The sequence below is a fragment of the Neodiprion fabricii genome, chromosome 2 (assembly GCF_021155785.1).
Source record: "Neodiprion fabricii isolate iyNeoFabr1 chromosome 2, iyNeoFabr1.1, whole genome shotgun sequence".
Lineage (NCBI taxonomy): Eukaryota > Metazoa > Arthropoda > Insecta > Hymenoptera > Diprionidae > Neodiprion > Neodiprion fabricii.
The window spans coordinates 1,600,831-1,622,753 of NC_060240.1; the positions used below are offsets into that span (position 1 = coordinate 1,600,831).

Below are 21,923 nucleotides of genomic sequence, written 5' to 3' on the forward strand. Positions count from 1 at the left end.
ATTCTTTTCCAACAGGCAAGTCTTATTACTTCATAACCAGATATTATCGATGAATTAATAAAACGGTTGTTAAATTACCGTTAGCTAGGGTAATTATATGTATTTACTACTTGTCTTACTGGCTACCTGACGCAGCGTAATATTACAGACGCTTAATTAATTATCTGGAAACTTGTTTTCGACCGATTATGTACAACGTATTTTTCGATATCACGGTATATATTGAAATACCAAATTTTGTATCATGTTGAAATTAGTAACGTTACCGTAACGATTCATGCTGAGGAAAAACCGTTATTTTGCAATTTTGGAACCGTTCGAAATTCAATAAACCGTTGGTAATAAAACAAAACACATTCGTGTTTCAAAATCTTAGTTCCTTAAAATTCATTGTAAAATTGTAAGAAAACAGTGATTTATTCCTCAATGTTTCGTCAGGATAACGTTTGTACTAACTGTGCTCGCCGTCGTCATTCCTTGTTATATTAATATTTCTCTTTTTCGAATTCCAAAACCTCGATCCGCGATTCTTGGATTGTGTAAATTATTATAAACCGCAGCTTCAGGCCTTGCACAGATTTGCGCATGTAAGAAGATCTAAAGGGGGGGAATAAAGCAGCCGGTGCATCGCAGCAGGCCATTGAAACTGCAGGTCCACCTGCTTCTTCTTTACGACGCTGGTGATTCTTTTTGCTTTACTTTCTAATTTCGTTTCTTTTCTCTTTCTCTTCTTTTTACTCTCTTGTCTGAAGCCTCTTTTGGACGAATGAAAGCGAGCATACGTTAGGCACGTATAAAGGGTTCTTTTCACGGGTCATACACCTCCGTCTTCATTATAATATGCACGACTCTTTAATACGCTGTACAAAATACCTACCCATCTAACCCTGTGCAGTGAGCTGTTCACACGGATTTCAGCGATACTCGTTTCTGCAAAACTCAGAAAATGTCGGGGTATTTAAAAGGAGTCTCGGAAAACCCGGAATCGTCAGGGAATTCTTAATTTGGTCATGGAAGAAACTGAAAATATCACTTTTCTATCATGGGAATTGGAAATGATTTTTTTCAGCCAACAAATTTACTTTCTTTTCATCGAGAAAATAAATTTTCTTAAACTGACTTTTTCTGTATATTATACGTATTTGTTCAATTATAATCGCATTTGAACCGAAGACAGAGTTGATAAGCTGAACGATTTAGGTTTTAGTAACTTACTAGAGCTGGAAAAATGTCAGGGTAAACTCGGGTTTTGAGTCCTAGAAAACCTGGAAATGTAATGGAATATTTATCCGAATAAATTTGTGGCTACCCCGATGAAACTGCGCTCGTTTTAGACTTTATTCCAACAAAAGTCATAAAAGAAAAGAAAAACGTCCGCCTATCTCAGATTGCACCTTATCTATATACGTATACCATAGCCACGGTAATGAAAATACATCGAAACTGCGTTCCATTTCGATAGCCTGCCAGACCAAGATAATAAACCGCTCTTATTAAATGGTGAAATCCGTGTATAAACGCCATGAAACGCGAAGAGACGCGGGGGTGAAGAAGAAGGAGGGGAATCCAGTATCACGTAAAATCTCTCGGAGAAGGGAAACTTGTGAAACGGTTGACGAGACCCGCCACGTGGTGACGCAGCGTGACGACAGCGGTGCAGCAGGCACCCAGAATTACGCAATCCTCGAGCACATTCACTGGGAATGTTACATACGTAGGTATACGTATACGTGGGTGGTGCAGCGGACGATCCGTAGAGGTGCGATCTATATATAATCTGACTTAACCCGCTCTGCAGCCTACGTGTAAAACCACACACACACACACACAGAAAAATAGACACACGTATTTGTGCATCCTGCAATACGCCGCCCGTTTATTGGCGCTAAATTTGAATTTCCTCTGGACTGATCCGTCCAGCTATAACTAGTCTCACTGTAAATTCTGCTGATTATTTAAATTCCAGTAGCTCTGGTCTTCGCCTGTATAAATTTGTATAATTTATATATTATCGCGGTTAGACGGGTGTGTATGTGTATGTATATATCGGGCTGGAATTCGGTTATACCATTGGCTAGGCTCTCGACTGCAATCTTTAACCTACTGTACCGAATACCGCGATTTCATTCTATCGTTGCCAGCTTCGAATTGAAGGGTTGTTGAACTGGGTAACTCTGCCAAATGATCGGACACGAAATTGTAACAATAAATCGTGATTGTCAAGTGGAAGTATGGCGATTAACTTAACAATAAGTCATTTTCATTCCACATTGCGTTTTCTAGGTAAATTCATACATGATGTTTAGAGGTAGAAAATGGAGTTTCTGTTTTCCGTAATTTAGTTTTTCAAGTCTATATTATACGTACATTATTTCGTAATTTTGAATGCATATTTATGCAACCTCCAGTAATAATTAGCAGTGTCAAAAGTTGGATATCTCGAGTTTTTTATTTTCAAAACATTTATAACGTATACCGTATAAAGAGGGTAAAAACGACAAGACAATAAAAAAAATTTCACCAGTGGTTACTGACTGATCGTGAGTTTAAACTCGAGCAAGTGGCTTGGACTCTCGAACACGAGTTTTGGTATATTATTATACCTACCCATGTACCTATATTCTGTAATTGCGAGTGTGCGTCGCGTGCAAACGTATGATAATCAGGCCTCAGCTCGACTCCGTCGCCGTTTCTATCTATTCCGAACGTAAAAACTGCACGCGGTATAGGTATAGCGATAACCGGTGGTCGAGGTGCCCTCCAGTTACGTAAGTAGGTACTTGATATACAACGCGGCACACTTATGCGAGGTGATTCATTCCAGAGACACCCTCTCGTTATTTTTTACCCCAGGTGCGACACACGAGATGTGTGAGTGAGTAACATAGGGAGTAACAAAGTGTCCGTTGTGCACTATTGACGGTAAACAAGCAGATTGATTAATTTTAGCTATTGCAATCATACTAGAGATTTAACGAATATTCGTATCCGCAATAATTGTGCGAACATTCTGCGAATGTCACTAATGTAAAAAAAATGTACTAATGTAAAAATTGTGAAAATGGAATTAAATAAGACAAAAAAAATAATGGTTTGATAATGAACTTTTGTTATAAAAGTTTGCCTTGACTTTTGCATCACACCTCTAATCTAATAATCAATGTGTTTCTATTATCAATTTTTAGTCGAATAATCGAACAAAGAATCGGCTTGATTCGGATCAGCTCGGCAATTTTCGGAGAGAAATGGCGCCAGGTTTAGAATTCACATTCGTTACGTCGCTAATTCATGCCTAATATGATTTCTTTTATAGTTTATTACAAGAATATGGTTAGTGCGTGTATTAGACCCAGCACGGTCGAACCGAATCGTCCTGTAAATAGGGGCTAATTGGCTAATTCTCTAATTGGCTTGCCGACTAATTCGTTGATTGCCGTTAATCGCAATTGGCAATTAACATTCCCGGCGTTTTCAAAGGCGTGAACAGCAAACACAGCTGCGCATACTTGCATTGCGTATGTACCAAACGTATTCGCTGCAGCCTTTCGGGTTTATTTTATCGTTAGAATCTATACGACAAGCATGATTTGATTATAGGATAATCAACGGCGAAAAAAGTCAAAAAGACAAAACAAGAAACTATCGGAATTTTACAAAATCCCATTTTTTTACCTTAGAAGTTGGTCGTGCAATTTTTTAATGCTGATTTTCTTGTCAATCAGGATTCAAAATGTTATGTAACAGTTAAATAGTTATCTCTGACGATTAGCGAAAAACAAGTATTCGTGAACATTGGGTAAAATTGGGCGAATAAAGCGATTTTTCAAGGATTTTTCGTAAACAGATATTTCAGTTTATTAATATAAAAATTTATATACGTATTGGGGTAACATTGAACTTCATTCTGACATTTTTTATTTGTAAAAATAATGATTGGCAGCACCTCATAAAAAAGGCTTTTTGCGGTGAGCAAGATTTCTCTGGACCTGATCAACCGAAATGAAGAAACAAAAAAGATTTACTCGATACAAGGTATCGTATGGTCTTTAATCGAAGCAAATAAGCAAAATATTAATTTTTAACAAAATGGCAGGTTGTCAAAAGCAAAATTTTTATATTCATTAAGCTTGTGTAAAAATTTGAGACTGATCGTTTCAGCCGTTTCCAAGAAATCTTGCTCACCGACTTTGAAAACGTAGTTTCGAGAAAAAGGCGTTCAAAGTTTCAAAAGTACTTTTAAACGCTCCGGAGCGTCTTTGCAAATGAGCGCGTAATTTCGAGAATACTTGTCGGATCGACATGAAATTTTCTGGGCATATACTCGAATCTATGTACACACATTTCGAAAATAAAAATGACAAAAAAAATGGATTCTCGAAAAACCCTGACTAGATATAACCTGTATCGGAAACAACAAGGAAATGTGCCACTATGTCATGTGCTGTAATCGCCATGGCGTGACCTGGACTGAGGAAAATTTCACTGCAAGGGTTCCTCAACAACATGGCCAGCAAGCAGACGCTCGAATGACGATGCGCGAAAAAAGAGCACGGTGGCTCCGAGATTCGGAGACTCCAGCAGCCCTCGTTCCCTTATAGCTTCGTCTTTCCAACTGTGCCACGATAACACAAACATTACCTTACAGAGGATATCTCTGTGTGTGTATGCATCGCAGGCTGCACCGTTCACGGAGAAAGAGAGCGCGACAGAGAGAGAGAGAGAGAGAGAGAGCGAATGAGGCGACGAAGGTTGAAAGAGGGGTGGGTAAACTACCCTTCGGAAAATCGATGCGGCGCAGCCGCAGAATTCACCAAACTCAACGTCCTTCGTCTGCAATAGTCTCTGCCGACTGTGTTTCGTCTCCTGGATATCGTCCTTGTTAGGAAAACGATCGTGTCCTATATTATGCTTCATGAGCTAAATCGAACCGTCCTACGATTTGAAAAGACGATGAAAATAATAATAAACTTCCGTCTAAATTTTACCCTGTTTGTCACGGGATGTTCACGGAGAGATTAAAAAGAGCAGATTTTGTTTAAAAGCTGCAGGAAAAGAGTGATAATCGAGGTTTTTGGTAAAAATTATCCGTGTCAAATATATTTTTCAATATAAAGAATGTTGCAGATTTTATTCTGCACACTGTGGTTTAGTCAATGTTTCTAAAGTAAATTCTGCATTTTTGCGAAGGATAGTTTAATCAAAGAATGTTACGCGTCTCTCTTTTCCTGCAGTATTTATCGAAATCTGCTTCTTTATTGTCTCCGTGTTTAACATGGGAATTCCAAAATCATAAAACTTTATCGCAAAAAGAAAAAAAAGACAACAAAATAAATAAAAAATGCAGAGATTGCTTCGAAATTGAGACTGAATTAATACCGATTTTCTCCATATATGATCTTGACATTTACGTTCGTTGCTATAAGCTGGGTTTTATCATATCATAAAATTTCCGAATGTGCGGCTCGTATCTCCTTTTTTTTTTTTTTTTTTTCATTTGTTACCCACCTTACGCCCGCACCTTCTTAACAAACGACATGACAAATGCCAACCAACCGGGAATTCAACGCGTCGCTTTGGATTCCGTCCATGCTTTTTGCCGGCTTCGCAAATGTCAAGGCGAATATACGTACACGTCACTACATTAGAAGCGCATACCGTTCGAAGATTGCCACCGCCGTCATACAGAATTATTATTATTGTTGTTATTATGCGACTGCGTTCCCTTCTTCTTCTTCTGCTTCTGCTTGGTTCCCATCTGGAGCACGGCTAACACCTCTCCAGGATTTTGCAGTTATCGGGCGACAGCGATGTCGAGGATTTGGGGCTGGATAGACACCCCATTGCAGCCTGCACTGTTCCACAATACTGTATAGGCCTCGAGACAGGCGCTTTTCCCCCGTTTTCATTCTATCCTCGACATCGCTTTCTCCTCTTCGTTAGCGACGGAGGGGAATGATCGGATTCCCGAGGGTGCTGAGGGTCCTGTAGCAACCATAGCGACTCTGCTCTCCCGAATTCAACCTGAATCGCACCCTCGGTATCTCTGCCTGCCATATTCGCAATTCATGCTCCTGAATATTCGCTCCTCTATCATGGATTAATGTTTTGTTTACTTGACACTTCGACATCCATCGAAACCATTTTGAGGACTGTAATATCGCTGTACGGTAAAAGGTTAATTCGCACATGTCAAAAATGATAAAAAACACGAGGAATTTTTCACCATCAGGGGATTATGCTGATCTTTGGAACTTCATGGTGTGGTAAATCATGAGGATGAAGTTAGTAACGTCAAGATTAATAGCTAATAACGCCAATTATTTCGAGGTCGTTCTAAAATTGATCAATAACAATTTTTTCTACTGATTTATCGTTACGTTAACGTTACCGATTTCAGTCTCATCGAAACTCGACTACCGCATCATGGAACTGTAGCTGTGTCAAGGCGTTAATTGCAATACCTTGCAACGAACCACCGTAGGTGCACTTCTTACAATCAATATGAAGTGTACGGGGGAAACGCGTTCCGGGTTACTGACAACAATTAACGACTCGGCTGCTGATATTAACATGGCTCTTTAACTTTCATGGATGTATGGAAGTGTGCACCAGCAGCAACACCAGTATGAATCAGTCAATAAACTTATTCATACCTACCTATATGAATGCGTGAAACAGGAACGGAGTTCCTGATTAAACAAACGGCAACAAAAGACCGGAAGGAGGCGAGCGGGAGCGAGAAATCGATTTATCAAGACTATTAAACCGCATGATGGATGTGCTTATTGGCGATATGTAAAGCGGATAATAATTTATATACATTTCGTATACGTATACACAACGACGACACTTTATAGAGCATAGTCTTACACTATTCTACCGGTAACACTTTCCGCTTTGGAAAAGTTATCTTTCTTTAATCGCCTAATAATATACGTGTCTGTAACATCATACGTGGAATCGTTAATTTGTCAGGTTCGATGCTTCGAGCCTAGATTCCAAGACCGGATGTCCACTCTGTCTAACTTTGTGGAAGCAATAAGCAGTTCAGGAAGTGAAGAAGCGACGCGGTGCGGTCGTTGGCGCGAGAAATGCGTCCGCAAAGTGCGATTCGACATGCCGTTGTGACGCTACAGTGCAGGAATAATATGACAAAAAAGGTCGACTCTGTCCACGACTTATGGCGAAACGCCGCACCGCCGGTGGAGAGGTAAAGCATGGCCGGTAGACCTCCATTCCTATGTGACTAATCGATTCGAACTAACGATAAGCTCGCAGAATCGAGTTTGCCCGTGAACTTGACCATGACAAATGAACACCCACCACAATCGGGCTGCTTGTTGCCTTTTTGCGCACCGAGGAGTGAAGAAACTTCTTTGCGCAATGGGTACCTGACCTGCGAGGATCCAACGGTGCGTTTGCAATTCCACATGTCATCGTCAATCCGTCGTTGGAAGTATAGATGGTTGGAGTCAATCAAATTACGTACTAGTTTCTGCAGTTATTTATATTTCTCATGGAGTCTCCCGGAGTTCTATCATCTTCCAAACCACCCGAGCTGCAGTTTGGCGGTGCAGCAGACGGGGACGCCGATAACCGGCAGTCGGCTTCTCGACCCCGTCCATGTCGTAATGGGATTCAGTTTCACGGTTCCATGGTCTCGATTAAAGCGTCGGCCGGTTTGTCGCTCTTCCCGTTTCAATTTGACGTTCACAAAGGCAGGCGTGGCTCGTTCACTAGCTATACGTCGCGATTCTATGTCTAGGTACACTGCAGATATGTATCACGGGCAGCCACAGACGTGAATTTTCGTCTGGTTTATCCTCTGGCGCTTTGTGAAGGATACCAGGAATTCATAGATTCTAAACCACCTTAGGCATTGAAGAATATTGCAGTACCTCGAACCTCGCTGATATAGTAGAATAATGGATATTGGAATTGTAAGTCAATGAAGTACGTCACAATTTTTCGTTAACGTTTCGATTCGACTAAGAATCCTCTCCAGAATGATGTATACATTTGTTTACACTGCCAAGAACAAAAGAAAAGAAGAAATAATCAATGATCCAATCTTGGACCTATATGGATGTGACAAGAATACTTGAACGACGTAAATCGTTGGCATTTCTTTTCTCATCTGCGATTCCAATATCCATTACTCCAGTATTGTCGTACGCATTGCACTTTGCTTCAAGGCAATCGTGCAAAGCCTGTGGTTTTGTTGTAACTGCAGTTTACTCCGAAGGAAGAACCAAGCAACAAAATCCAAACCATGAATCCGGTTTCCGATGATTTTTGCGCGTATAGCTTAACGTCTGCATATATCGCTACCAGACTGAAATACTCTCGAGCGCTGATATCGACGGGGTTGAAGTGAAATTGCCCGAGATGAGACCGTCGCGTCGGTATATATTCGGTAGCGACCTGGCGCACCCTGAGGCACGCCCCTCGACGCGCCCCTCGTGTTTCATCGTTTCACCCCTCGGCACAGGAGTCGAGAATTACCCTTGCGGTCGTATTTAGGAGCATCCCGCAATGAGGATTTAGAAGAAAAAAAAACGAGAAGCTAAAAGATGAATGGGACAGGCAACACCAAGATGACTGGTAATGGACACGTTATAACTATAATCATCCTATTTGGGTCCAACGACTTCGGTATGGTCAGCATGGAGTAATCCATACTTTATATATGCTGAGTATGGAGTTTCCACGCCTGGGAAAAGTGGGGAAACATAACTGCAGATTGGACGTTATTAGTAGGCGAAGACTCGAATGGAATCAAATTAAAAACTTCCCAAGATTATTGTTGAGTCAGTTAGCTTCGTTGCCTCGAACTTTCTGCGTATCTATGTTCTGTAAAATACTTTACTCGTTTGCATTGCATCCAAAAATTTAATTCCTTTTTCCTTTCGAGAGAGAGAATTATCCATTCGTCCCAGCATCGTCTCGCATTGCGGTATGGACATTTTTTCATTTTACAGAGGTTGAAGACTCATGTCTTTGATTGATAATGGTATCTAGATTCATTGACACATCGATACTTTAAATTCGGGGAAAAATGGTGACGGAGATCAATCGAGTCTGCGTCATGAATAAGTGAAATGTTGAACTTCAAGCTACTTTTGGTTTTATTGAAAAATTATGTATAAACGAGGTTAATATGTTTCGAAATCCAAAGATACAACGTTAATCAAAATACCATTTAACTGTGACAAAGCAAATGAACAACCCCCCTTTCCTTCCCACTTCGTTATCGTTATTTCCTCTCTTAGCGACCTGCAAGCTGCCAGCGCGGCGCTGGGATCTTGAATCTGCATTGTCACTTGCTGTTGGGGCTAAGGTTTAGCTCTTGAGTAACTAACTGTATGGCGCATTGAGGAAATTTTCAAACTCTTTCAGTGTTGGGCTTCGTTTAGATTATCCGGTTACTACGGTAAGCAAGCAGCAACAGTCAGACGTCGGTGTGCATGCCTCTTATATCCCATACCTATATAACGATCATTCCAAGCAATCAGGAGTAACCGGCTCGCGTCTCCCGTCGGCACTTCAATTACTGTACGAAAATAGATCAACGACCGTACGTACGTACATGTAACTTATGTACACGAATGTACCGGTTAATAGTTGGCAGAAGTATATATTATACCTATACGTACCTACATGTGCAATGCTCCAATCTGTTTTCAGAGTTGGTCCAACGCGCGCGTTCCTGCGCCGATGCGCAGAGGTATGCAGATCAGTTTTGCGCCAAGTATAATGCTGCAGGAAGAGAAATAGGAGTTGAGAAATACTAGAGAGGTGAATACTGCGCGCACGCGAAACAATTTGTTGAATATTAATTTTTATGTTGCGTAATAAGAATTAGCACTATGCCCAAATCATTTATCATTTGTGATTGATGCTATTCGTGCCTGTAGCCATCTGCGTCTGGTACGAAACTATTAAAATTAGACAAAAAAAAATTAAAGGAGAATTATTTTATTCCGGGTTTAAATCCCGCGTTTCGTTTTAAGTGAGTAATATATTTTCACATTATGATTCACAATTCTTGTTAATATATACCGTATTCCCTCGTTGCTATTACACAAACATATATATTGGGGTGGATAATTTTTTAACGTTTTTTTTTAAGGATACGAAATAAATAAACTAATACATATATACAAGTCCGTAAGGTGTACGCATAATAATAAATAAAGAATGTTAGAATAATTGACAGCGACCTCTAAATATTTTCCTACCTCCTTCAGGTTTTACGACAATTTTTTTTTACAATATTTGTCACAAACTTTTGGAGTTCGGACCTTAAAATAAAAAAGTTAAAAATGAACCACCTTGATATACATTCATGATCTGCCTGTAGGTAATTACATATATAGATCATGTGTATCCATATGGATCGGAATGGAGTAGGAAAGGATATATTTTTAGTCTACCCCCACAATGAGACATCCGTTTGGATACCGCGGCGTTCGGCGGTTGCGGGTCAGTCCCTGGTTCTGAGATCATGACGACTGCGATGGATATACGACGATGATGGTGACGCTGATCATTGTCGTTGTCATTTATGCTGCTCCTGGACCATGGAGGTGCGTAAGAAAGTGTATTAAACTCCGTGAGTGACAGCGACACGTCACGCTGGGTAGCCAAACAAAGAATGCGAGAAAGACGATTGACAACGACGCCGCGGTGCGGCGATGATCCTCGTCGTCGCCTCGAATCTCTGGAGGCAGGCAGCCTAGGCAGGCGCTAATTCTGTTGGATGAAACGGCGTGATGGACGGGCGCGTGACTTCCGTTCACCCGTCAATACACGACTACGTGTTATTATTAATACTAGCACATAACCGTGAACGAACCACGCTGAAGGAGACACGATGCTGAGTGTTCGTGACGATGTGCCGAGCACCTCTCTCTCGCTCTCTCTCTCTATCTCATTCTCATTCTATTCGAATTTCACTCCCCGTTGACTAAACATGACCTAATTGAGACGTCCTGATCAACGACAACTCGACACTGCGCACCAAACTCGGAAAATATAACCGAAAACGAAACTGACCCCGGAAGTATACCGTATTTTAACAGCTACGATACTACAACGACGCGTGACGGAAGTGCCGACGCTAGCGTATTACGATACTTATTTGTACCGAGTAGCCGTGAGCTTATACCTTATGTACATCGTACTCCGTAGCCAGTTGATGAAGTGCGTTGGTCAATTTGTCTCTAACAATGGTCGTAACTCGGAAATCGTTTGAAACGACACTGGTGAAAATGATTTCTACGAATTTCTACGAATTTTTTACGAAATTTGGAACATTTCGTACAATTTTTTACAAAAAATTATTTTCGTAGAAGATTGTAAATATCCATAGTTTCTCATCAAAACTTGTAGACTTTTATCAAAATTTGTATTTTTTCAATCGAAAATGCACAAAATAAACATCAAACACGAATAATCAACTATTATAGTCTTAGTCTTTACATTGCCGATATGAAGATGTCTCAATTTACGATTAGACATTGGTATTTCAGCCATACTTGAGTAAGGAAATTAAAATTTTACATGCTATCACAGAAATAATGATGATACTGCTACTGCTGCACTTGAGCTTGAAAGCTGAGAGCTTTGCCATGAATAAATTCGCATGCGCCGCCGTCGCGTGATCCATTCGCAACGCAAAATTATTGTAGTCTCTTATTTGCATGAGTGAGTGTGTTTGTGTTAGTTGATACTTTATTGCATGTATACGTGCGTAAAAAAACGGGTATGCGAAAGGACGAAAGTTCACGCTACACAACTTATAGATACATTCTTCTACGCTATGCAAACACACGTGTTGCATTTGTGTCCTATCGAAGTAAACACCTGCAGTAACTTTGTGTGTGATGGCGTATATTCTAGTTCACCGGCTAACCGGCTCCGAGGCGATTTTTCAGGGTTGACTAAATTACCGTACAGGCTCACTTTTACGCGGTGTATTCACTTCTGCGTGTCGCACGCGTACGAAACCGACTCTCCTATTTATATATTCTAATAGAAACTCGTTTGCAATTTACATGCCATTTTTTCAACCCGCCAATCATATTCTCGCTCTTATTTTACTCGTCGGACGTGCATTCAAACCACGGCAGTGTATAAATACGGTTATTTCTATACTAATACAGTCAATTTTTTGAGGTTATAAATAGACTTGAGAACCACTGCTTGCTCCCTCTTGCTGAACCTCGTAGTTGGCCGGTGTCGTGTGACGTAATTGAAAAGTTTCAACGAGGTTCCATTTAACTTTACGCGTTTAAAGCATACATTGTTTTCTATCCAACGATAATCGTTAAGTCATAATCGTTACGTCGATGCATTGGAATGCTTAAGATCATTATTCCAAAAATCAATTACATCGTAACTGTAAATAGCAGTTACATTTCTTTTTGTTTTTCTTCATTTTATCTTCAATCCAATTACCTGCGCGGGTATGCCCGATAAATATAAACACACGTCGACTTGAACGTAGCTGGAATTTGTTTCTCATAAGTATATACCTAATAACGTACCTATGTGCGATACAACGAATGCATTAGAAATTAGGTATACATGCTCGGTTATCAGTAACAATGCGTTGTTGTTCCCACAGCCAGAGAAGAGTAGGTAATTTGTTGCATGTACAGTTGTTGTCCAGGGTAAGAAGTGAACGGTAAAAGTCTACAAGTATACCCGCAGCTATTCCTCTTCGACACGAAGAAGAACTCGACTCGATTTTTGTGCCTATCTTATACAACAACCTGCGCGTGAGTCATGAATGGAGTAAAAAACCGGGAGTCGGCAAAGTACCCGATGATACGCTTCTTACTGTTTAAGATCAGGAAACAAACAACACGGTCCATACTGCGTGCAGGATGTATTCACGTATCTATGTACACTGCAAAAAAATTGTGATGTTTTTACCAATAGTCGCTAGTTCGGACTATTATAGAACAATTTGTGGGCAATTTAGAACTTTATCGTCAAATGGTGTTAGATCGATACCAAAAAGTACTCTGTACAAGTCCACACAACATTTTTGTTCACCGTGTATGTACCTATATCCCGGTTAGGGGGCAGGCCTGCGATCATCCACATCGCGTGACAGAGCACAAAATGCCTGGGAGAATAACAATCCCCAGAGGCATGTTTAACCAAAGGCATGTTTAAACCTCTCAGGCTTTAACGTGCCTATTCTCGATGAAAACTTATAACGAAAAATCAACACGAGCAGCGACCACCGCTGATTCATCTGGCACGTGACTTCGCGCTTGCGGACACGCTGGTCCCGTCAAACTGTATACGTTTATACCTGTCCTAGTCCTATCCTACCATCACCTTACTTCCATTCGACTCCCGTCGGTCCTTGGCGCTCGGTACCATCCATCCCTCCCTGACGCCAGTCGCTCTTCGCGGTCTCGCAGAGACGCAATCGCTTCAAAGTTCTCCGTCGATGTTACGACTCGGTTAATGAGGTGTAACTCTTTGCGATGGTTACCAGTAATGTCGTTTACAATTTTTACAGTTTATGACGAAAGCGCGATTTTTATTTGGATCCTTGTTGAATGTTTTACTTACGTGTTGGATTTTATTCTCGCATACAACCATCGTCGTGATGGTTTTCTCCAAGTTTCGAAACAGACAGTGATAAAGAAAAGTATAAAATGAAGAACAAAGTGGTAACGCAATTGGCGTCATGAAGAACAACTTGCTGTGTCACCGTTTTACTATGCGAAGCAAGTTTTCTGTATACTCTTGCCAAAGAGACTTGTAATATAACAGCTGACTGCAGAGAACGTTTCATACACTCGAAGGTATACTTGGTGTAGATTCTTTTGTGCGACCTCTGCTGCTTTTTTTAGAGTGACTTCAAAGCCTCAGAAGAATTTACATTAACTTTTGAGCAAGCGAGTATAACAATGATATTGTAGTTTTGAATTGGAAAATAGAACAGGTCTTTGGGTATGTTAGTCTTGCGTCACGGTGCTCGTTGATATGTACTGTTTTCTTGCACAAAATGTCGATAATTATTACACGGTGAATGAAACCAACTCAAATGCGTAGATACTTGCGTGTATCTTTTTAAATTATGATTACTATTGGTGCCTGCCCGCATAAAGTATCTCGTTACGTTCCCCCATTCGTGTATCAGCTTTATACTGTACATGTATTTATACACATACGCATCTATATGTATAGTATTTATCTGGAGAGGACGTTGTTATGTTGTTGCCGATGCGGCGTGTCAACCCCGCGTGCGTTCGCCAACTATCAAGTTCCATTCGGGTTGACCAACCGACCGGGAAATCTGGGTCTTCCAGTAGATGCATCACGCATCCGTTGACCATGCACGCAACACTCTTGCGATGACTATCCATTATCTACACATATAATGCAGTATCACATACTTACCGCGCTTAGTACACATGTCCTCCTATCATGCTTTCAGATCCGAAGACCATCCACCGCACGCTAGATCAAAGGCATCCAAGATGTTGTCGTACATGTTGCCGGGGGACGAAAAGCCGCCGCCGTCATCGCCGATGGAAAACCGCAATGGAAACCTGGGCCAGATGTCGGCGAGGAGTTACCAGATCAATGACCTTCAATCCGGGGGCCCAGGGTCCCCGAAAATGACGTTAAACGCTCGGGCCATAAGCGCGCTTCAGTCGACGCTGGCCTCGCGGGGTGGCGGCGATCAGATCGAAGAACTCGACGAGGGGGACGAGGATATCGTCGACGATCACGTCAAGGCCTACCGCGGTATCAATGGCCGGAAAGGATCCGTCGAGAGCCCGAGACACGCGGCATTCGGCGTGGATGCGGCCGGGAACGCGACGCGGAAATCATCCGCTCTGCACTCGTCTGGACCCGGAAGGGCCGTCGTTAAGGATGACAGTCTTTACAGCATTGGAAGCGACGCCAGTACCGTTGGCAGCGAGAAGAAGCACAAGCTGTTCAACGGTGCCAAGCACACCAGTCTCAAGAGGTGAGTTAGTTACACTTACGAACAGTCATTCTCACCGCGCACTTCTTAACATCGTACCCTGTATGACCTCTTATGTTTTTAAAATAATTCGTCTTCTTGCTTTGTCACTGTGGGAAGTGTGCGCGATGAGCAATATTTTTTTATCCACCGGGCATTGCACTCGGATAAACGACAGTTTGATATCATCCTCTATTTTCTCGCACAAGGTAGGTATCCCAGGTCGATATCTCGGATTTGATTTCTTTTGTAATATGTTATAGGAGACTAAAAACTAAGCGACGCGTATTTTTTTCTATCCGCCAATAAACACTTTGACAGGTCGAAAGCACTCTCCAAACTAAGGCAGGCATGTGAAGGGGCGATTTGACAGTTTCCTGTTTTTTCTCCAATTAAGAAAATTACATTTTTCATTTCTCGTTATGAGAAAACTTTTCCAGTTGGATTGGTTAAAAAATATTACGTTCTTGTGGGTGAAACTACCAAACCGCCCGTTAAAATGCCTTACTTTGGAGGATGGTTCTACACCTTTGAAGTGTTGAATAGCGGATAAAAAAGTCGCTCAGTTCTTAGTCTACTATAACATATTACAAAAGAAATCAAATCGGAGAGATCGACCTGAGATAACCTCCTTGTCGGTCTGCTGTTTGAAATTTGACACAATATAGAAGCCGAGGTACGTCTGCAGGTCGATATACTAGGACTACATTTCTACCGAAGAACGGGATCTATAATAGGATGATATGAACGCGAAATAGGATTTGCCAGTTGTTCAGCTCTGAAATATACTATTTCAAGTGTCAACACTGTAGTAGTCTGGTTATGTTTACCTTGTTTTCGTTCCTCTTGATAATATCCATTTTACAAGTTCTATTGTTCATGAACTTACGGTCAAAGCACGGAAAAATATTGTTTTATTACGGTTGAGAAAAAACGGGAAGAGAATGAAAAATTTGGTGACTTCGTTGCAGGCTGAAACGGGAAAAAATATGTAGCGTGTGAAGTTAGGATAACAACTAAGCGTGACGTCGTCGTCACGGGTGAAAGGAAGAAATAAGAAGTGGTTTAGCTCTCGACTTTGATGAACCAGCACACTCGCTGATTGTGAGAAGGTATACTGGATACTGGAAGAGTGTGGCAGACACCTCGATAGGTGTGCGAGTAGTATAGGTGTATGTACAATGCTTATTAAATGTACACAAAAAAGTAGAAGATTGTATCAGGGTACATTATTCACCCGAGTTTCTCAACATATTATACGAGCTCCGCGCAGCGAGTTTCGGGGTCGTCAACGCGTGACATTTTTACCAAAAACTGAAACCCCGTCATCTCCGTATTGTAGGTATAATACATTTCGTACAGTTGGTCCGTATTTATACATACTTACGGTAGACTAAACATTACGTGATCGTTGCCCAATTTTATGCGAGGTTGAAACGACGAATAAAATACAGTAAGAAAGAAGAAGAAGTGGAAGAAGTGGAAGAACAAAGTTCAACAGGCGACCGTCGTCGAAAAAGAAGGGCCCAAACATACACGTGGCAACTACCACTCACGCGTGTTTGATTCACACTTGAAATTCTCGCTCGAGTTGGTATAAAATTGGTACACATATGTTCAGCCGCGTGAACGAACGCGATCCGGTGTCTTTTGTGAGCTGACACCTACGCGTGTTGGGTAAATTGGAAGGCAAGTGATTAGAAATAGGCTTATAGAGTCAACAATCACACCATTGTTCAATATGTGGGCTTCTGGGTAGGTAGTCAAATATTACAAACGTCTTACTAACAAGATATCCAAAGTTGATAATGGAGTGTAATCCTGCACTTTGAAAGCACCTCATTAGTCACTCGTCTTCCAACCCCGAGCGATGTATCGACGGAGCAGAAACGCAGGAGAGAACCATGCATGCTGCCGGTAGGAGATCGGATTTCCAATCTTATTTGTAACTCGATATGACGCAGTCAAAGCTTGATTACACGCTAGACTTACCTGCCCACCTATGGATTTGTCTCATCGTACGAGAATCGTTCTGTTGTAAGAAAATCACCATGGGAAATAATGGGCTTCATTGTATTTCGTAATGGAATGAATTATAAAGAAGTATTGACAGAAACAAGTTCCGTTTTTCCATATAAATCGAATCAACGAGACTTTGCGGAGTAAAATTTATAGCTTTCGCTAGGTTGGTAAATCACAAAACGAGTTTATAGTTTGTCGTCGCAGAGTGCTCGATTAGCACGTCGAACCAGCGGTTAGTTCGGTCCGTATCTATTCCCCAGCCGAAATCCGCTACGTCTTGCGGTATCTCGGAGAAAAGAGAGGAGGATAATCGTGCGCCTCTGTCTTGGCGTTACTCGTGGTAACGAGTTGCACGCATAATCGCTATTTCTGATTGGCTAGTTTCTCAATTCTACAGTGCGGAAAGGGAACATTATGGTATACGTATATCTACTTGCCACGTAGCATCAGGAGAGAGAAGGAGTCGCGATCTGGACCCAGTTATAGTTCCTTCTTCTCCCTCCCAAGACCGTCTTCGGCAAGCCGGTGCTCATCATCACCGTCAGTCATACTTGAGGCAGATTTTTTGGTGAGCGAATTTTTTCATCAAGCAAAGGTTATCTTCTTATTTATTGTGTCAAGAATTGGTGGTGCCAGGTGTGATCAGTGATCGTAACGCATCTCGTCATTCCTTTTACGAAAATCCTCCCATGCATCGAACGAACCTCGAATGGTTCACGATGTTTATGAATTCCGTTTGAAGATTCTATGTATACACAAAGTTTGTAAAAACTGTGCACTCGGACTGGATCCTCTCCCTTCTCCACAGGCCAAGCGTGCCGTGTGTTTCTGAATAGTTTGAACAAGTTCAACCGAGTGAAGCTAAACGTCTGTCTACGTGCATGCCATAATGTATGTATATCTTATATACATGTATACTACGTTGCGTAACAGAGGTAGCTGTTATACCCGCCAGAGCTATGTGCATTTCACGGTCTTCTTCTCTTGCACCTACTTTATATACCTATGTATACACTCCAAGCAAGGTATGTGTCTATCCGTTACACCCTGCCTGCACACTCATCTAGCATACGTACTGGCTAATTCTGGTTTGGATACGTATCTTTTTTACTTATTTTTTTCACCAACTTGTACTCTTATTTTTCTTTTATCTCTCTTGACGACCATTTAAAAATTCTGCTGGTAATTATACTTTGCTCGTTTAGCTACGCCAATTTCGTTCTCATGTATAATAGAGGAGTGTATAGGTGCTGCAGCACACTCGTCAAACTCCTTCGGCGAAATAGTAACACCGTCCCGAAGAGGGGGAGAGAGACGAGGTACGAGGTCACATTGATTCTTTCTCCCTTTTTGCAAATTCTTACCACTACTTGTACCACGATCGGGGTGTATAATTAGTCACGTACCAATGGCGCACGCGGACATTATACAGTGTGTTACACAGGTATCGTATACAACCTAAGGTACCTACAGCTTAACGGGTGTTCCACAAATATGTATATTGGATTTGGTCTCGGACGATTCTATAAGCAGTTGTTCCAAGTCATGTGCGCTCTGTGTTTTCATATAATATTTTCACAGTGTGGGTTGATCGTTGCGACGTTCACGCTGCTGCACTAATACCGCCCATCGTGCAGTCGGGTCAGGGACAAACCTGTGGACAACCGTCTCACCTTACCTTATACACCTCCTACCCTATGCAGGCTGCAACACGACGAGCACCACTTTGGCGTAACTCGATATCATTTCGACTGTGAGAAGGACACTTTGTCTCTGCACAATCAGAGAAACTTACTCTGTTTGTTAAATCGAACGAAATCTCAGGCTTCGTTTCCAACTGATTGGAAGTCCGGGTGTTAAAAAAGAAACACACACAATTATAAAAGTATCTGGTATAACAAAATCGTTTCGAAACTATCATTTCTTTTATCAGGATAGTCGAGAAACCAATCTACAATTTTTACGGAATGATTTTACCGTATGGATCTGATTGATTCAAAATCGCAATATTTGTTCGAGATTAATCAGCGTATGTAACAGTACAACTTCATCAATTATTCTATCGACAAAAACTAAAGTCTGCTCTCTTCTCTCTCGTTCCAAAAAAAAAATATTGGAAACGAACTCGTCCAGAGGGTCCATCAGTTACGTCAGACATGCGGCATGAGGGTGTCCGTAAAGCTTCTCGCGATGATCGCGTCTCGTGGCCTCGAACTCCCACGCGTCCCTCCATCCACCACCATCGACTATAGTACCTAGCCACACGTACGGTACGCATGCATAGAGGCAGATACGTCGGGTAAAGGCGTGTGCCACACTTGGACGCGTTCATAAATTACGACGATGGATACACCGTGTTTATAATGGCTGACAGAGACCTGCGTTGGTATACGTACGTACCTATAAATGTATATTATCGGTGACCATTGATTCAATGACCCATACTACTCGGGACAGAACCATTGACCAATTACATCCTCGTACGTTTATACCTGCTGCAGCTGATTTTGCTGGATGTCTACTGTTAACGTTCCAAATCGTGGGTGGAGGAGAAGCGAAAGGCTGCGATCGGCGGAACCTTTGACCTTTCAGGCGTGAATATCGTTATCCATGTGGTGCACAGGTACTTGGCTGTAACCAGCCGAACAGTCGGTTCGGGCTCGGGCTGCACTACCTACTCTTTCTTTCTCTCTCTCGCTCTACCTTTACAATCATGATATCTACCTGCACCAAAGCAACCTGATTGATTTAAAACTCTCCGTCTCTCTCTCTCTCTCTCTCTGAGCCTTCGTCGAATGATTAAACGTACATACATGTGGTCTCTGAAACACCGATGACCAATACTGGTTCAAGGCTTTAATCGGACCAAAATTCAATCCAATTCTCCGATATCCTGAGCTGTTGCTGACGACCGCAGACGTTGCGACTAATCGATGGAATATTGAATGATTCCGTTGAGGAAGAATACTTCGGACGGTGATGACGTCATTCAAAAACATGACGTATCCACTTTCGAAGGGTGTGGTTTTGCTTGGTGTAATCTGTTATGTTTATTGTTTTATTCAAACTGTTCAAGGTTTCAACTCGTTACAATATACTTTTTTAACCATCATCATCATGCACATGCCTGAAAGCTCATATACTTGCGTATACTTATGACAAATGAGATGACCGTTGACAGTTGTAGAGTCAATTGAATAATTTATGCCACAAGTGATCGTTGACTTCTTATACGTAGTGGGGGTATATAAAAGAAGAACGGTCATGCGGAGCATGTATCCGCATGTAGTAAGTGAAGCATTTATATTTAGTGTTGAGGATACCGCAAAATGATGCGATCGGTCCCGGGAACCGAGCCAAATTTTAATGCGCGCGAAAGTTCCTTTCGTACACTTCTATGACGTGCAGTTTCTAAATATCTTATAGCGTAGGTATACGTGTGTATAAATAATAAACGGGAAGCGGTATGTTATAGACGTTATAAACTATACGTCCGTCTAGTCCTAGCCAAATATGAAAATAGACACGCGATTGTTAGCGAAGAAAAAACAAAAGATAATAATGAAGAACGACGAGTTGAAGTCACCGCATCGCCAATAAATATATCTCTCGAGAAATATTGTTGCCCCGGAACTCATTTCGACGTGTATTTTTTTCTCGGGGTTGGGGAATGTGGGAATATTGGAACGAAAGCAGGTTCGAGATGAAGCCTGACCCGGGCACGATTTACTTGAGATACGTGCCTGAGTTTGGCGAAATTTCTCGTCTATTTCTGCTAGTGGTGGCGTCGTCGTTGGTTATACACACGTAGAGGAGAGACGCTAACAATGCTGCAAAGCATCCCTCGCGAAAGACTCGCTCCCGCCGCTCGATACCGTTCGTCTCGGCGGCGGCGACCTCGACCTCGACCCCGACCTCCAACCCGAACGACCCGGACCTACCCTACAACACCGTTGTCGTCCTCTACGTGGATGGAATCGCCCGATGCCTTGTAACTAGCTCCTTGCCGACTTTGGAAGGGTTCGAGCAATCTTGAATCTTCGCCGTCGCCTTATTGTCGGAGTAATCCGTTCTTGATGTGTGCTGAGTATGGAGTTTCCACGCCTGGGAAAAGTGGGGAAACATAACTGCAGATTGGACGTTATTGGTAGGCGAAGACTCGAATGGAATCAAATTAAAAACTTTCCAAGATTATTGTTGAGTCAGTTAGCTTCGTTGCCTCGAACTTTCTGCGTATCTATGTTCTGTAAAATACTTTACTCGTTTACATTGCATCCAAAAATTTAATTCCTTTTTTCTTTCGAGAGAGAGAATCATCCATTCGTCCCAGAATCGTCTCGCATTGCGGTATGGACATTTTTTCATTTTACAGAGGTTGAAGACTCATGTCTTTGATTGATAATGGTATCTAGATTCATTGACACAGCGATACTTTGAATTCGGGGGAAAATGGTGACAGAGATCAATCGAGTCTCCGTCATGAATAAGTGAAATGTTGAACTTCAAGCTACTTTTGGTTTTATTGAACAATTATGTATAAACGAGGTTAATATGTTTCGAAATCCAAAGATGCAACGTTAATCAAAATACCATTTAACTGTGATAAAGCAAATGAACAACCCCCCTTTCCTTCCCACTTCTACAACGAACTCCATACCTGAAAAAATTACAAGTCGCCGGCCCTGGACGAGTCTCATCTCCAACCCGACCGGTTTGCAAACTCCACGGTCGCCTTTTCTTCTAGGTTCGTGACTTGGAAATCGATCCTTTTTGGCAGTTCGATTGCGATTTAGTCGAACGTAATAGAGTATCAAATAAATCAAGGGACAATGAGTTTACTATAGAAATCCTAGAAAGTGAAAATACTGAAGCTGCAAACAACTTTTCATCCCAAATT

General features: G+C 41.7%; 1 protein-coding gene and 1 long non-coding RNA gene across 3 annotated transcripts in view; one reads left to right on the plus strand and one right to left on the minus strand.

Moving 5' to 3' along the window:
* LOC124175283 overlaps nt 1–21,923 on the plus strand; it is a 51,845-nt gene that overhangs the window by 751 nt on the left and 29,171 nt on the right. The window contains exons 1-2 of one of the 2 annotated variants that reach the window (XM_046555358.1): nt 13,411–13,832; nt 14,468–15,007. In XM_046555358.1, coding sequence (XP_046411314.1) covers nt 14,511–15,007 — 497 coding nt within the window. In that variant the 5' untranslated portion in view covers nt 13,411–13,832; nt 14,468–14,510. Of the gene's footprint in view, nt 1–13,410; nt 13,833–14,467; nt 15,008–21,923 lie in introns of those variants that run through there. The other variant, XM_046555357.1, reaches the window with a different exon arrangement.
* On the minus strand, nt 18,933–20,154 carry LOC124175289. The gene is made up of 3 exons (XR_006869136.1): nt 19,836–20,154; nt 19,519–19,750; nt 18,933–19,426 (listed from the first exon to the last, which is right to left on the minus strand). It is a non-coding gene; the product is annotated as an uncharacterized LOC124175289 (long non-coding RNA).